At 48.1% G+C, this 15,943-nt stretch overlaps 1 protein-coding gene across 1 annotated transcript in view; it reads left to right on the top strand.

Annotated features, from left to right (window-relative positions):
• Positions 1 to 15,943, top strand: part of PHACTR3 (phosphatase and actin regulator 3) — a 101,994-nt gene that overhangs the window by 21,744 nt on the left and 64,307 nt on the right. Inside the window, exons 5-6 of the mRNA XM_042930519.1 lie at positions 2,577 to 2,751; positions 3,478 to 3,725. Of these exons, the coding sequence (XP_042786453.1) occupies positions 2,577 to 2,751; positions 3,478 to 3,725 (423 nt within the window). The remainder of the gene's footprint in view (positions 1 to 2,576; positions 2,752 to 3,477; positions 3,726 to 15,943) is intronic.

Below are 15,943 nucleotides of genomic sequence, written 5' to 3'. Positions count from 1 at the left end.
CCCTCCCTTTTGAGGAGCTCCAGAACATCGGGGGGATTAATCTGGGGAACTAGACTAGGAGCTGGAGGGCATGGGAGGGTGGTTTCAGCCTGGATCTCTTTTTGACAGCTGAGACCACATTTTGGCGACTCTGTCTTATTTCCTCTGTTCTCTTTTTTCTTCTCTTTGGGGGGAAAGTGTTTGCTTCACCGTGTGGGCACTAGGTGGCAGCAGAGGAGGAGAGAGGCCCCTTAGCTGGGCTTAACTGGGACCAGGGGGGGACAGCATACACAAGCTGAGTCCCCACAGGGGTCTTTGCCTGCAGGCCTCCTCACCGACCCTCCACCAGAGGTCAGGGCATTGTCTTCCCCCTCCCCCCACCCCAGACCCACTCACAGACTTGCTTTGCCGGGTCAGCATGGTGTCGAATTTTTTTTTAACGGGTTGCCAACATTTTAAACATTAAAATCTATTTAAGCATTAAAATATTAACATGTGTAAAACATGTCAGTTTTACCTGGAATCCAGATTTCTGGCTTTTCTTGAAAAGTCTTCATATCTGGCCACCCCTGAGTCACAACAGCCCCATTAAGGTGAGCAGGTGCTCTTGTATTTACCAAAACCCTCGCCCCCTGTTCGTATGAATTGCGTGAGGTCCCTTGACTCACCTGCGTTTCACTTGCCTGGACCCTGGACCCGTGTGAGTTCACCCCCTCAGGATGAAGCTTTCCCTGTCCAGCTGGATGACGGTCGCTTCCACGTATGGGGGTCCCACGGCCTCTGCCAACCACACTTGGAATCCCGCCACCGAGTTCCAATCCCAGCCCCTGTCATACCCTGGAGGCACGATTTGGGGTTGGCTTCTGAGCCTCAGTTTCCTTATCTGAGAAAGGGGCATGCTAACTGGTGCCCTGGGTGGCTGGACGAGGCGGGCCAGGTACAGCGCTCAGCAGAGCAGGAAATGGGGGGCGCTCGTTCAGTGTATTCGTGATTGCCAGCGTGTGGCGACCCTGCGAGGGTCCTGGCTGAGGGAGCACAGACAAGCCACGCCACCTCAGTTTCCCCACCTGTACGCTGGGACCGGGGATGCCTTCCTAGCAGGTGTGGGCGAGGATTCCAGGCAGCAGAGCAACACCTGCAGGGGAGGCGGTCCCTGTGATGAGCAGGGGCCGCCCCGGGAGGGGTGGAGGTTGGTGGGGGATGAGCTGGTGGAGTGTGGAGAATTGGGGACGGCCCTGGGGGCCGCTCTCGGGTGGAGCCCGCCCCCCACCCTGCCCCCCGCCTGTGCCCTGTGTCTGGCCACATTGTGAATGGCTGGCACCGTCTCATCCTTGGGCGTCAGCTCAGATGTCCCCTTCTGCCGAGAGGCCTCGCCTGACCTCCGTAGCCCAGCCCACGTGCTCCCGACCCCAGGTGCTCTCAGCCCCCCTTCCTGGCACAGCTCTTTCTCCAGTGGCTTTCTGTCTGCCTCTCCTCTCTTGGCCCCACCTGGCCGGCCTAGAGGCCCATCGAGGGCAAGGCCTGGGCGGTGCGTGTTTCCTGGCCGTGCCCACCAAGACGGGTGTTTGTAAAGACCGCTAAATGATGTGTCCCGATGAGACCTACAGTTTTCCTTCTGTCTTCCTGTGAGTGACATCCACGTTCCAGGATGGCGTCAGAAAGTCTTTGTTTTTTATGGAGTGGTCTCGGTCTCTGTGTCTCTGTGTCTGTCTCTCTGTTTCTCTCTCTCTTCCTGCCGAGGCTAAGAAGGGGTTGGTCTGTTTGTATCAGTCTAGTGGGAGCCTGCCTCAGCCTCTCTGGGAACGAGTCCGTGTATGAAGATGGAACAGGTGCCAGGCCCTAACCCAGCTGCCGGGCTCCTGCTGGCCCCGCCAGGGAACTGTCGGCCCATTTTACAGATAAGAAGGCTGAGCCTTCCCGAGTTTTGGGGACTTGCATTGGAGGTCTTACAGCTGATGAGTAGCAGACTGAGACTGGAGGCCAGATCCGCGTAACGACCAAACCCACGCCTTCTGCTGCCCCCAGCGCCTGACGCCATGTGGGCCTTGGAGTGCACATTCAGGGAGCATCTGTTAGAGGAGCGAGAGAAGCCTCACCTTCTCAGGCAGGGTTGGAGCAAGTCTACTCTCAGTCTTCAAAATCATTTCATACAAACGGACGTCTATTGCACATGTATTAAGTGCCAGGCCTGGGGATACAGCAGCAAGAAAGGTAGACTTGGGCCCTGCCCAGAGTCACAAAGTCGGGTGAGAAGGGCAGGCCCAGTGAAGTCACTGATTCCAAGTGGGAGGAGAGGGGCGTCCGGTTTTCTGTGCCCGAGACCTTGCAGGGGGCTCGTTGGCACTGATGTCTGTGGAGCTCATCCCCCAGGCTTGGGGGCGGGGGGGGTCTCGTGGATGGAACCGGCCAGAGGTGAGCCCTGTCTCTGGCTCTGGGGGCAGGGGACCTGGCACAACTTCTGGAACAGGGCGTCAAGGTCACCTGGCCGGGTGGTGGGGGGAGCTGTGTCCTCTGCCCTTGGGCTCATGTCTTTCTGCAGAGTCCCTCCTCCCTGCTCCCGGGGGCTCACGTTCCTCTCGGTCCCTCTCGTGCTCCAGGCCAGCCTGCACTCTTCCAAGGCTCTGGCGGGAAAAACACTGACCCTCCCCTCCGAGGACAGCTTTCCACGCCCACGGGGTCTCCACATCTTGCCACTGTCCACCGGCCACTGCCCCCCAGCCGCGTCATTGAGGAGCTGCACAGGGCGCTGGCCACCAAGCATCGCCAGGACAGGTGAGCCGCCCTGGTAGGGAGACCTGTGTGCCCAGATTTCCATCCAGGCCAGTCTCGCGTCATGCGCCCGGACTGAGTTCCATGCGCTGCTGTCACTGTCTTGAAATTCTTAAGGTTGGGACAAGAGCCCCGCCTTTTCCCTTCGCCCCGGGCTCTGGTCTTGGGTACCACACTCCAGGAGAGGACATTCAGGGGCTGGACACCGTGGGAGCCTGACCACAAAGCCCCTGCATTTCCCCGGGAGGATCCAGGTTAGGGAGTGCCGTGGAGGAGGAGGAGCCGTCCCGGCCTCTGCAGGCTTTGAGTTTTCGTTAGGCAAGAGTACAGGTAAGCCTGTTCCTGAAGCTTGCACGTTTAGTTTTCATTTCCTGTGTCTGTAGGCAGGCTGTGAAGGAGAAGTGGACGGAGGGCAAAGCAGATAGGGAATGGGACGCACGTGTGGTTTGGCAGAAACGCTGCACACGTCCTTTCTCGGGAAGTCCTGGCCCCGAGCGTACTAAGCATGTCAGGCTTCATCATGGGCGTGTGTATGCTGTTCAGGACAGCCATGTGCCTGGACGCAAAGCCTGTGTGCCATCTGGGGCTGCGTGCCCTGTGCATTCAGATCAGAAGCTGGACGCTGCACGTACTTGGGGAATTTGCAATATTATCGGAAGCCCCCAAGTCGATATGCTGGGTCCTCGGACGAAGCGGACAGCGTATAACCCAAACTGTCTTCCGCTTCAGTTTTCCAGGACGGGACAGTAAAGCGTCCCCGAAGAAGCGGGTGGACGTCCGCCTGTCGAGAACGTCCAGCATGGAGCGGGGCAAGGAGAGGGAGGAGGCTTGGAGCTTTGACGGCGTCTCGGAGAGCAAGCGGACGGCAGCCAAGGGCTCAGAGGAGAACAAGGAGAACTTGATCGTGAATTCCGAACTCAAGGACGACCTGCTGGTGTATCAGGATGAAGAGGCTCTGAACGACTCCATCATCTCTGGTGAGGGGAGGGTGGGGTCGCCGGGGCCATGCTGACCAGGCGCTTCTGCCCCTGGCGCGGAGGAGGGGTGGGGGCGAAGGAAGGGAGACACGCCTCCGAGGATGAGCAGGGGTGTGTGCGGACAGGCCCTGGGCTGGGAGTAGGAGATGCAGACCGAGCCTCTATTATTTTGGTAACTGCGTATTGATTTTCACGTTTTTGTAAACACGTAAAAGAGGCTCGGCTTTGAGAGCGTCGCTGCTTGGGAACACACGGCAGAAAGTCGTACAGGCGGTGCTCGGAGGTCCGGTGCTTGGAAATATAGTAAAAAATGCTACCAGGAAAGCGAAATGAGGTGGAAGGGGGAGGGGGAAGGGGATGGGGCCCGGCGGCCATCCCGGACGTGGCACACGTGTGACCACACCTGCTTGTGTGGGAACACAGGGTCACGGGCCTTGAGATGACAGGCGTCGGAGCCAGAGTGACTGCTGTGTCTCACCCTGAGGACACAGGTTCAGGGAGGCAGCGCATCGCGGCCGCCCCGACGGGGCAGAGGATGTGCAGGCCGGGACCAGGAGGAGCAGGGAGGGTCACCTGCGGGCCCTGGGGGCCGTGCTGGGTGCCCACTACTTGGAGGAGGGTCAGTATCACACAGTGGTACGCCCTTGTCCGCACGGTGCCTGGTCGGAAGGAGTGAGAGAGCAGCTGATGGATGAATGGCTTTATATACTGTCTGCAAGGCCGTTGGGTCCCCTGAGGTCCGAGACATTGCTGTGTCGACTCCGTGTGTCCACCAGAGGGTCTCGTGGGTGTCTCCAGCCTTAGATCTTCAGGTCTGAGCTCTTGATCTTGGCCCCCAAACCTGGCCTGTTGTCCGTCCCTGAAAACAGCGCCTCTGCCCTCCCTGTGGCCCGGACCCACCCTGACGCTCTCTTGAAGTGGCACCTGCCAAGCAGGCAAGGTGGTCACGGGTCCTCTGGACTCCTCCTTGGAGCAGACCCCAGGTCTGGCCGTGTCCTCCCCGGGCCCTGTGTCCCTGCCTGTCCCTGTCACCCCTGGGCTCTTCCTCTCCCTGAACTCCCTTGGACGCGGCCACGGGCCCTCGCTGTTCTTCACACGCACCGACCATCTGCCAACCACAGCATCCTCCTGGCCTCTGCACGGGGGTTGTGTGTGTGGCTCCTCTGGGTTCAAAACCCCACCTCTGGGGCGCCTGGGTGGCACAGTCGGTTAAGCGTCCGACTTCAGCCAGGTCACGATCTCGCGGTCCGTGAGTTCGAGCCCCGCGTCGGGCTCTGGGCTGATGGCTCGGAGCCTGGAGCCTGTTTCCGATTCTGTGTCTCCCTCTCTCTCTGCCCCTCCCCCGTTCATGCTCTGTTTCTCTCTGTCCCAAAAATAAATAATAAAAAAAAAAACAAAAAAAAAAAAACCCCACCTCTTCCTGGAAGCTGGCCCTGGGCACACAAGTGAGGCTCTCCCCACCACAGCTCTGCCAGCCCCTCGCTCCACCTGACCTTCCCCACGCCTCCGTGTCCCCCTGACTTGGCTTACGCGCCCCCCCTCCCAGAGCATAGACCCCACGAGGTCAAGGGCTTCGTCCAGTAGCTCGTGCTGTGTTTGCCATCCGGGGGTGCCAAGTGCACACTAGATGTCAGTGGAGCCAGGCCATCAGGGGGCTCAAGGGGAGGGTGCCTGTCACGTATGAACAGGTACCAGCCTGGGGAGCCCTCGTCCTCAGCTGCGCTGTCGCGTGGGCAGTTAGCTGTTTCTCCCGGGGTTTCTCCTGGGGCATGGGCCAAACTTGCACCTCTTGTCACGTGTGCCTCAAAATGTGTCCTCAAGCGAGCAGCGCTTGACTGTGGTCTGACGGGAGCAGGGGGGGTAGAATTCACTCCAGAAACCCTGCTGTGGCTAACGCGCGCAGGCTCGCTGCCCAGCTTCCTGGGGAACGTGATGCGCGTACTGCATTTGCAGACCCTGAGCAGAGCAACCCCGTCCTCCGTCCCCTCCTCCGCGGGCACCCGTGTTCCCGCCTCACGGTCGAGGCCTCACGTTCAACCCCAAGAACATCCTGTTGTGGGCTGGGCTTGTTACGCGCGCCATCAGGCATATCTGGAGACCCCGGTCTTCTGCAAATTCAGCCTCTGGGTGTTCATCTCCAGGAGAGTCCAGGGCTCCTGAAGCCTGGGAACCAGTCTGGAGAATGGGTTCTTTGCTTTTACACATTCTTACGTGTGTCCGTAATTCCCTCAAAGTTATGAACCTCTCAGCCGAAGTACTTGCAGGGGGGAAAAGAACCTATTTCGGTTCTAGACAAAGCCTAGAAATGTTACTTTTAGGGAGAATGTTATCGTAGGAAAGACCCATGAAAGTATTTTGCTTTGCTCGATAGGACAGCAGTGGCTGTTACTTGCTTCTCCCGGGTTCAAGCCCTGCGCCCAAGGCTGGTAGGTTATTTGTCAGTCCCTGTGGTGCTGAGGCAGAAAAACAGCAAAGCAGTAGATTCACCAATTATTGGCCACAAAAACCCCGCAATGTTACCTATCTATTTAGCGTACTGTTGACGGAACCTTGGAGGCATCGTCCCGTCTCACGTGAGCAGTCCCAGGATGGGTCAACCCGAATTCTCTAATAAGGTGGCACCAGAGTTTCATTTCCAGAGCTGGTGGTGACCCCACCCAAGGCAGGTTGCCTCGTGAATCAGCTGGAAGACGGAAAGACCGTCCTGCTTGACTGAGCTGTAGAGAAAAATGTCTCTTGTCGTGAGTCTGACGGTTGGACTTGTGCGCAGGGCAACTTCATTGTCGTGGTCAGCACAGAAAGGGGCGCAACAGACCGTGTGTTTCTACCTCGTGCCTCCTGCCAGACTGCGGTGTGCACACAGGGGCACCCCTCACAGCTGTGCGCAGTCGGTGCTGGGTGAAAACGGGGCACCGAGAACATTCTCCGGTTTGTCCAAGGTGAATTCTTAAGATTTAATTTTTTAAGAGCAGCTTTAGGGTCACAAGAAAATTAGGAGAAAGTTACAGAGACTTCCATGTGCCTCCTCCAACCCCCTTCCCCCACCACCACCCCCGCCCCACCTCCCCGTGACCAGCCTCACTCACCAGACTGGTACGTTTATTACGACAGATAAACCGACATTGACCCCTCGTCACCCTAAGTGTTCGCTCCCGATGTCGTGCGCTCTGGGCATCTAGACAAATGTGCAGTGACTGGTGTCTATCATGATACTGTCATTCAGAGAATTTTCACTGCTCCCCAAATCCCCTGTGCTCCACCTGTTCCACTCTCCCCCCCCCCCCCACCCCCACAACCATGGATCGTTTTATTATCTCCGTGGTTGAACCTTTCAAGAATGTCATAGAGTTGGAATCCTGTGGTGTGTAGCTTCTTCAGGCTGGCTTCTTTCTCGTAGTACCGTGCATCCAAGTTTCCTCCGTGTCTCTTCATGGCTTGATAGCTCATTTCTTTTCAGTGCTAAGTAATATTCCGTTGTCTGGGTGGGCCCCAGTTGACCCGCTCACCTACTGAAGGACATCTTGGTTCCTTCCAAGTTTTGGCAATTATGAATTAAGCTGCTACAAAAGTCCACGTGCGATTTTGCGTGTGTGGACGTAAGCGTTCACCTCCTTTGGGTGAATACCCATGAGTGAGGTTGCTAGATCAGTATGGTAAGACTATGTTTCGATTTGTAAGAACCCGCCAAACTGTGTTCCCAAGGCGCCGTGCCATGTTGCGTTGCATTGCCAGCAGCAATGAACGAGAGGTCCGGCTGCGTCACGTCTTCACCACAGCATCGGGTGTCGCCAGGGTTCCAGATCTGGGCCGCTCTAAGAGGTTGTCGTGCTGTCTCGTCGTTTTGACTTGCGTCTCCCTGATGACCGACGCTGCGGAGCAACTTTCCATACGCTTACTTGCTCTCTGTGCATCTCCTTGGGTGAGGTGGCAAGGTTTTGGACCCATCATTTCTTAATCGGGTTGTTTCTTTTCTTACTATTGGGTTTTAAGGGTTTCTTTATATTTTGGACGGCAGTCCTTTCTCAGATGTAACCTTTGAAAATATCTTCTCCCAGTCTGTGGCTTGTCTTATTCTCTTGACATTGTCTTTCATAGAGCACAAGTTTTTAATTTTAATGGAGTCTAGCTTGTCCATTAACTGTCATGGATCATGCGTTGGGCAGTGTATCTGAAAAGACCTTGTCATACTCAAGCTCACTTGGGTTTTCGCACATTACCCTCCAAGTTTTATACTTTGGAGTTCTACATTTAGGTCTGTGATTCATTTAGTGAATGTCTCATGGTATGTATCGAGATTCATTTTTCTGCGTGGGCTGTCCACTTCTAGCTAATTTGCTATTTAAGATGAACATAGAATTCTAATGTTTCATTTAAATTTAACATATTTAATAGCTAACAATTTATTTTTATTTTTTAATTTTTTTTTTTTAACGTTTATTTATTTTTTTGAGAGAGAGAGCATGAACGGGGGAGGGTCAGAGAGAGGGAGACACAGAATCTGAAACAGGCTCCAGGCTCTGAGCTGTCAGCACAGAGCCCGACGCGGGGCTCGAACTCACGGACCGCGAGATCATGACCTGAGCCGAAGTCGGCCGTCCAACCGACTGAGCCACCCAGGCGCCCCTAATAGCTAACAATTTAAATAATTGTTCCTAATATGTTGTTGAGGATTTGTACACCTGTGTTCATGAGACGTCCTGGTCCATCGTGGTTTTTCTCTTGTAATATCTTTGTCTGGTTTTGGTTTTAGGGTAATGCTGGCCTCATAGAATGAGTTAGCCTCCTGTCCTCTGCTTCTGTTCTCTGCAAGAGATTATAGGGAATTGGCATAATACCTTCTTTATAAGTCCAGTAGAATTCACCAGTGAACCCATCTCGGCCTGGCGCTCTCTGTTTGGAAGGTTATTAATTATTGACTCAATTTCTTTAATAAATATAGCCTGTGCAGGGGCACCTGGGTGGCTCGGTCGGTTAAGTGTCTGGCTCTTGACTTCAGCTCAGGTCACGATCTCCCGGTTCGTGAGTTCAAGCCCCACATCGGGCTCTGAGCTGACAGCATAGAGCCTGCCTGAGATTCTGTCTCCTCCTCTGCACCTCCTCTGCTTGCTCTCTGTCTCTTTCTCAAAATAATTAAAAATAAACTTTAAAAAAATAAAAATAAGCCTGTTCAGATCATCTATTTGTTCTTGTGATTTTGAACAGATTGTGTCTTTCTAGGAATTGGTCCCGTTTCATGTAGGCCATGCAGTTCGTGGGGATGGAGTTGTCCATAGTATTTCTTTATTCTTTTAATGTCCAGGGGGTCCATACAGCTGCCCCTTCTTTCATTCCTGATGTGAGCAATTTTGTGGCCTCTGTCTTTTTTTCTTAGGTATCTTGGCTGGAGGCCGATCAATTTTATTGACCTTTTCAAGGAACCAGCTTTTGGTTTCATTGATTTTTCTCTATTGATTTGCTGTTTTGACTCTCACTGATTTCTGCTGTAATTCTTATTTCTATCCGTCTGCTTACTCTGGATTTAATTTGCTCATCTTTTTCTAGTTTCCTAACGTGGAGATTAGGGTATCGATTTTAGCTCTTTCTTCATTTCCAATCCATGCATTCAGTGCTATAAATTTTCCTCTAAGCGCTGCTTTTACTCCATCTGACAAATTTTGAAAAGCTGTGTTTTCATTTTCACTTAGTTCAAAATATTTTAAAATTACTCTTATTTCTTCTTTGGCCCATGCGTTGTTTCAAAGTGTGCTGTTAAACCTCCATGGGAACTGAGGTTTTCCGGTTGCCTTTCTGTAACCCATTACTGGTTTAACTGCATTGTGGTCTGAGAGCAGACGTTATATGATTTGTATTCTTTTGTATTTGTTGAGGCTGTGTTTTATGGGCCAGAATGTGCTGTTGTCTTGGTGAATGTCCCTCATGAGCTGGAGAACAACGTATACCCTGCTCTTGTTGGGTGAGGTAGTGTATAGGTGTCACTTATACACAGTTGGTCGACTGTGCTGTGGAGTTCAACCATGTCCTTGCTGATTTTCCGTTCCTGGATCTGCCCGCTTCCGAGAGGGGTGTTGGAGTCTCAGTTATGATCCTATGTTCGTCTGTGCCTCCTTACGGTTCTGTTTTTGTCTCACAAAGTTTGACATGCTGTTGTTGGGCGTGTAGTTGTTAAGAACCGTTACGTGTTGAGAATTGACCCCTTTTGGGGCGCCTGTGTGACTCAGTTGGTTAAGCGTCAGACTTCAGCTCAGCTCATGATCTTGCGGTTCCTGAGTTCAAGCCCCACGTCGGGCTCTGTGCTGACAGCTCGGAGCCTGGAGCCTGCTTTAGATTCTGTGTCTCCCTCTCTCTCTGCTCCTCCCCTACTCACTGTTTCTCTCTCTCTCTCTCTCTCTCTCTTTTAAAAATAAACAAACATTAACAAATTTCAAAAAAAAGAGTATTAAAAGAAATGACCCGTTTATCATATGGAATGCCCTTCCTATCCCTGACAGCCTTTCTTGCTTTGAGGTCTGCTCTGTCTGAAACGCCTGCTTCCTCTAGGTTAGGGTTAGCATGGCATATTTCTCTCCATCCATTATTCTTAATCTCGATGTGTCTTTATATCCAAAGTAGTTTCTTTAGACAACATAGAATCGGGTCTTATTTTTTGATCCACTCTAACAATCTCTGTCTTTTAATTGGTATATTTAGGCCATGACAGTCAAAGTGATTATTGATAAAGTTGGGTTAATATCTACCATATATGTTTCTGTTTTCTGTTTATTGCCCTTGTTCTTTGTTCTTCTATACTACCTTTTGTGCTTTTATTTCATTTTAATTCCAGTATAGTTAACGCACAGTGTTACATGTTAGTTTCAGTTGTACAACATAGTGGTTCAACGCTTCCATGCATCACCCGGTGCTCATCACAAGTGCCCTCTGTAATTCCCATCACTTATTTCCCCCACCCCCCATCCACCTCCCCTCTGGTAACCATCAGTTTGTTCTCTATTGTTAAGAGTCTGTTTCTTGGTTTGTCTCTTTTGTTCCTTTGTTCATTTATTTTGTTTCTTAAATTCCACCTATGAGTGAAATCATATGGTATTGGTCTTTCTCTGACTTATTTCACTTAGCATTATACCCTGTAGCTTCATCCATTTTGTTGCAAATGGCAAGATTTCGTTCTCTATGATGGCTGAAAAATATTCATTGTGTGTGTATACACACACATAAACACACACACACACACACACACACACACACCACATCATCTTTATCCATTCATCTATCAATGGGCACTTGGGCTGCTTCCATAATTTGGCAATTGTCAGTAATGCTGCTATAAACGTATTGGTGCATTATCCTTTTGAATGTGAAGTTTTTGTATTCTTTGGGTAAATGCCTAGTAGTGCAATTGCTGGGTCGTAGGGTAGTTCTATTTTTAATTTTTTGAGGAACCTCCATACTGCTTTCCGCAGAGGCTGCACCAGTTTGCATTCCCACCAAGAGTGCCCAAGGGTTCCTTTTTCTCCACATCCTCGCCAACAATTGCCGCTTTTGTGTTTTTTTTATTTTAGCCATTCTGACAGTTATGAAGTGATATCTCATTGTCATTTTGATTTGCATTTCCCTGATGATGACTGGTATTGAGCATCTTTTCATGTGTCCATTTGCCATCTGTATGGTTTTTTTTTGGAGAAATATCTTTTCATGCTTTCTATCTATTTTTTAATTGAATTGGTTGGCGTTTTTTTTTTTCGGTGTTGGGTTGTATAAGTATATAATACATTTTGGATACTAATCCTTTATATGTCATTTGCAAATATCTTCTCCCATTTGGTAGCATATCTTTTACTTTTGTTGATTGTTTCCTTTGCTGTGCAGAAGCTTTTATTTTGATGAAGTTCCAATAGTTTATTTTTGCTTTTGTTTCCCTTGCCTCAGGAGACCTATCTCGTAAGAAGTTGCTATGGCTGATGTCAAAGAAGTTACTGCCTGTGTTCTTTTCTAGGATTTTTATGGTTTCAGTCTCACATTTAGGTCTTTAATCCATTTTTTTTATTTGTACTTTTTAACATTTGTTCATTTTTGAGACACAGAGACAGAACATGAGTGGGGGAAGGGCAGACAGGGAGTCACTGAATCCGAAGAAGGCTCCAGGCTCTGAGCTGTCAGCACAGCTGGAACTCACGAACCATGAGACCATGACCTGAACTGAAGCTGGACGCTCAACCAACTGAGCCAGCCAGGTGCCCCATAGGTCTTTAATCCATTTTAAGTTCCTTTTTGTGTATGGTGTAGGAAAGTGGTCCAGTTTCATTCTTTTGCCTGTCGCTGCCCAATTTTCCCAGCACTTGAAGAGACTCTTTTTTTTTTGCATTGTATATTCTTTCCTCCTACCATATAATCACGGGTTTATTTCCAGGTTTTCTATTCTGTTCTACTGATTCGTGTGTCTGTCTTTGTGCTAGTCCCATACTCCTTTGATTCCTACAGCTTTGTCACATATCTTGAAATCTGGAGTCGTGGTACCTCCAGCTTTGTTTTTCTTTTTCAAGATAGCTTTGGCTATGCGGAGTCTTGTGGTTCCATACACATTTTAGGACCGTTTGTTCTAGTTCTGTGAAAAATCCTGGTGGCATTTGGATAGGGATTGCATTAAGTTTGTACTGCTTTGGGTAGTATGGACATATTAACAATATGTCTTCCTGTCCATGAGCATGGAATATCTTTCCATTTGTGTGATCCTCAATTTCCTTCATCAGTGCTTCATGGTTTTCAGAGCACAGGTCTTTCACCTCCTTGGTTAAGTTCATTTCTAGGTGCTTTGTTATCTTTGGTGCAATTGTAAATGGGATTGTTTTCTTAATGCTTCTTTCTGCCGCTTCATTATCAGTGTATAGAAATGCAATGGATTTCTCCACATTGATTTGTGCATCTGTCCTACAATCTTACTGAATTCTCATATCAGTTCTAGTAGGTTTTTTTGTGGAGTCTTTAGGGTTTCCTCTATATAGTATCATGTTATCTGCAAGTAGTGAAAGTTTTCCTTCTTACTTACCAACTTGGATGCTTTTTATTTTTGTTGTCTGATTGCTGTGGGTGGACTTCCAGTACTATGTTGAATGCAAGTGGTGAGAGTGGAACATCCTTGTCTCCTGACCTTAGGGACAAATCTCCCAGGTTCCCCCCATTGAGTATGATGTTCATTGTGGTTTTCCATATGGGGCCTTTATTACGTTGAGGTATGTTCCCTCAGGATGTTGTACTTTGTCAAATGCTTTTTCTGCATCTATTGAAATGATCATGTCATTTTTATCATTTATTGATGTGATGTACCCTATTTGTTGATTTGTGAATATTGAACCACCGCTGCAACCCTGGGATAAATCCTACTTGACGTAGTGAATGATTTTTTAAAGTATTGTTGGCTTCTGTTTGGTAATATTTTGTTGAGGATTTTTAAAATTATTTTAGTGTTTATTTATTTTGAGAGAGAGAGGGACAGAGTGTAAGTGGGGAAGGGGCAGAGGAGGAGGAAGACACAGAATCTGAAGCAGCCTCCAGGCTCTGAGCTGTCAGCACAGGGCCCAACGCAGGGCTCGAACCCACAAACTGTGAGATCATGACCTAAGTTGAAGTCGGACACTTAACCCACTGAGCCACCCGAGCACCCTGAGAATTTTTGCATCCATGTCCATGAGAGATATTGGCCTATAGTGCCAATATCTCTTTTTTGGTAGTGTCTTTTTCTGGTTTTGGTATAACGGTAATGCTGGCCTCATAGAATGAACTTGGAAGTTTTCCTTCCTCTTCTATTTCTGGAATAGTTTGAGAAAAATAGGTATTAACTCTTCTTTAAACATTTGGAATTCACCTGTGAAGCCATCTGGTCCTGGACTTTTGTTTGTTGGGGGTTTTTTGATTACTGATTCAATTTCATTGCTGATAATTGGTCTGTTCAAATTTTCTTTTTCTTCCTGCTTCAGTTTTGGGAGCTTATATGCTTCTAGGAATTTATCCATTTCTTCTAGATTGTCCAACTTAAATATTCTCTTCTAGTCTTTTTTTTTATGAGTCTCGTTAGACGTTTATCAATTTCATTGATCTTTTCATAGAACCAGCTCCTGGTTTCACTGATTGGTTCTATAGTGTGTGTGTGTGTGTGTGTGTGTGTGTGTGTGTGTGTGTGTTTTAATTTCTATATCATTTATTTCTGTTATAATCTTTATTATTTTCTTCCTTTTACTGGTTTGGGGTTTTGTTCTTCCTAGCTCTGATAGGTGTAAGATTATGTTGTTTGAGATTTTTGTTGCTTCTTGAGGTAGCCCTGTATTGCTATATACTTTCCTCTTAGAACAGCTTTTGCTCCATCTCAAAGATTTTGGAACATTGTGTTTTCATTTTCATTTGTCTCCATGTATTTTTTGATTTCCTCTTTGCTTTCTTGGTTGACCTATTTGTCGCTTAGCAGCATGTTATTTAACCTTCCATGCATTTGTGCCCTTTCCAGAGTTTTTCTTGTGGTTGATTTCTAGTTTCATAGTGTTGTGGTCAGAAAAGATGTGTGGTATGACTTTGATCATTTTGAATTTATTGAGACTTTGTTGTGAATTTTTTTGGCCTAATATATGATCTATCTGGAGAACGTCCCATGCGCACTTGAAAATAATGTGTATCCCATGGTTTTAGGATGGAATGTTCTGAATGTATCTGTTAAATCCAACTGATCCAGAGTGTTATTCAATGCCATCATTTCCTTATTGATTTTCTGTTTGGATTATCTGTCCGTTTATGTCAGTGGGGTAGTAAAGTCCCATACTATTATTGTGTTACTATCAATTACTTCCTTTGTGTTTGTTATTAACTGTTTTATGTATCTGGGTGCTTCTATGCTGGGTGCATAAATATTTACAATTGTTATGTCTTGTGTTGTTCCCTTTTTTTTTTTAATTTCTTTTTTAATGTTTATTTTTGAGAGAGAGAGACAGAGCACGAGCGGGGGAGGAACAGAGAGAGGGGGAGACATAGAATCTGAAACAGGCTCCAGGCTCTGAGCTGTCAGCACAGAGCCTGACAAGGGGCTCGAACTCACAAACCACAGGAGATCACAATCTGAGCAGGAGCCTGATGCTCAACCAACTGAGCCACCCAGGCACCCCCCCCCCCCATGTTGTTCCCTTTTTGATTAGATAGTGTCTGTCTCTTGTTACAGTCTTTGTTTTAAAGTCTGTTTTGTCTGATGTAAGTATTGCTATCCCAGCTTTCTTAACACATCCATTTGCATGATAAATGTTTCTCCATCTCTTTACTGGCAATATGCATATGTTTTAGGTCTGAAATGAGTGTCTTGTAGGCACCATATCGATGGGTCTTATTTATTTTTTTAATCCATTCTGTCACTCAATGTCTTTTGACTGGAGCATTTAGTTCATTTACATTCAATGTAATTATTGATAGGATGTATTTATTGCCATTTTGTTACTTGTTTTATCAGTGTTTTTATAGTTCTTCTCTGTTCCTTTCTTGCTGTCTTCTCTCATGGTTATTTTGCTCTCTTTAGTGATGTACTTGGATTCCTTTCTCTTTATTCTTTGCATATCAGTTACTGGTTTTTGATTTGTGGTTACCCTTAGGTTTGAATATAATATCTTATGCATATAGCAGTCTGTAGTAAGCTGATGGTCACTTACATGTGAACCTATTCTTTACTCCTTTCCCTGCCGTGACTTAAGTATATGGTATCATACTTTACATCCTTTTATGAGTCCCTTGACTGATTTGTAGACATTTTTACTACTTTTGTGCTTCCTACTTTACGTACTCTTACTTACGGTCTTTCTTTTCTACTCCAAGAGTCCCCTTTAACATTTCTCGTAGGGCTGGCTTAGTAGTGATGAATTCCTTAAACCTTTGTTTTTTACTTTACCTCTCCTATTCTGAATGATAGCCTTGCTGGATATTCATGGCTGCATATTATTCCCTTTCTGCATTTTTTAATGTTTATTTACTATTGAGAGACCAAGAGAGAGAGAGAGACAGAGCATGAGCATGGGAGGGATAGAAACAGGAGGAGACCCAGAATCAGAAGCAGGCTCCAGGCTCTGACCCATCAGCACAGAGTCCAATGCGGGGCTTGAACTCACAGACCGTGAGATCATGACCTGAGCTAAAGTCAGACACTTAACCGACTGAGCCACCCAGGTGCCCCCCTTTCTGCATTTTGAATAGAGCATGCCACT

The sequence above is a fragment of the Panthera leo genome, chromosome A3 (genome assembly GCF_018350215.1).
Source record: "Panthera leo isolate Ple1 chromosome A3, P.leo_Ple1_pat1.1, whole genome shotgun sequence".
Classification (NCBI taxonomy): Eukaryota; Metazoa; Chordata; class Mammalia; order Carnivora; family Felidae; genus Panthera; species Panthera leo.
This window is presented reverse-complemented; position numbering and strand designations above follow the sequence as displayed.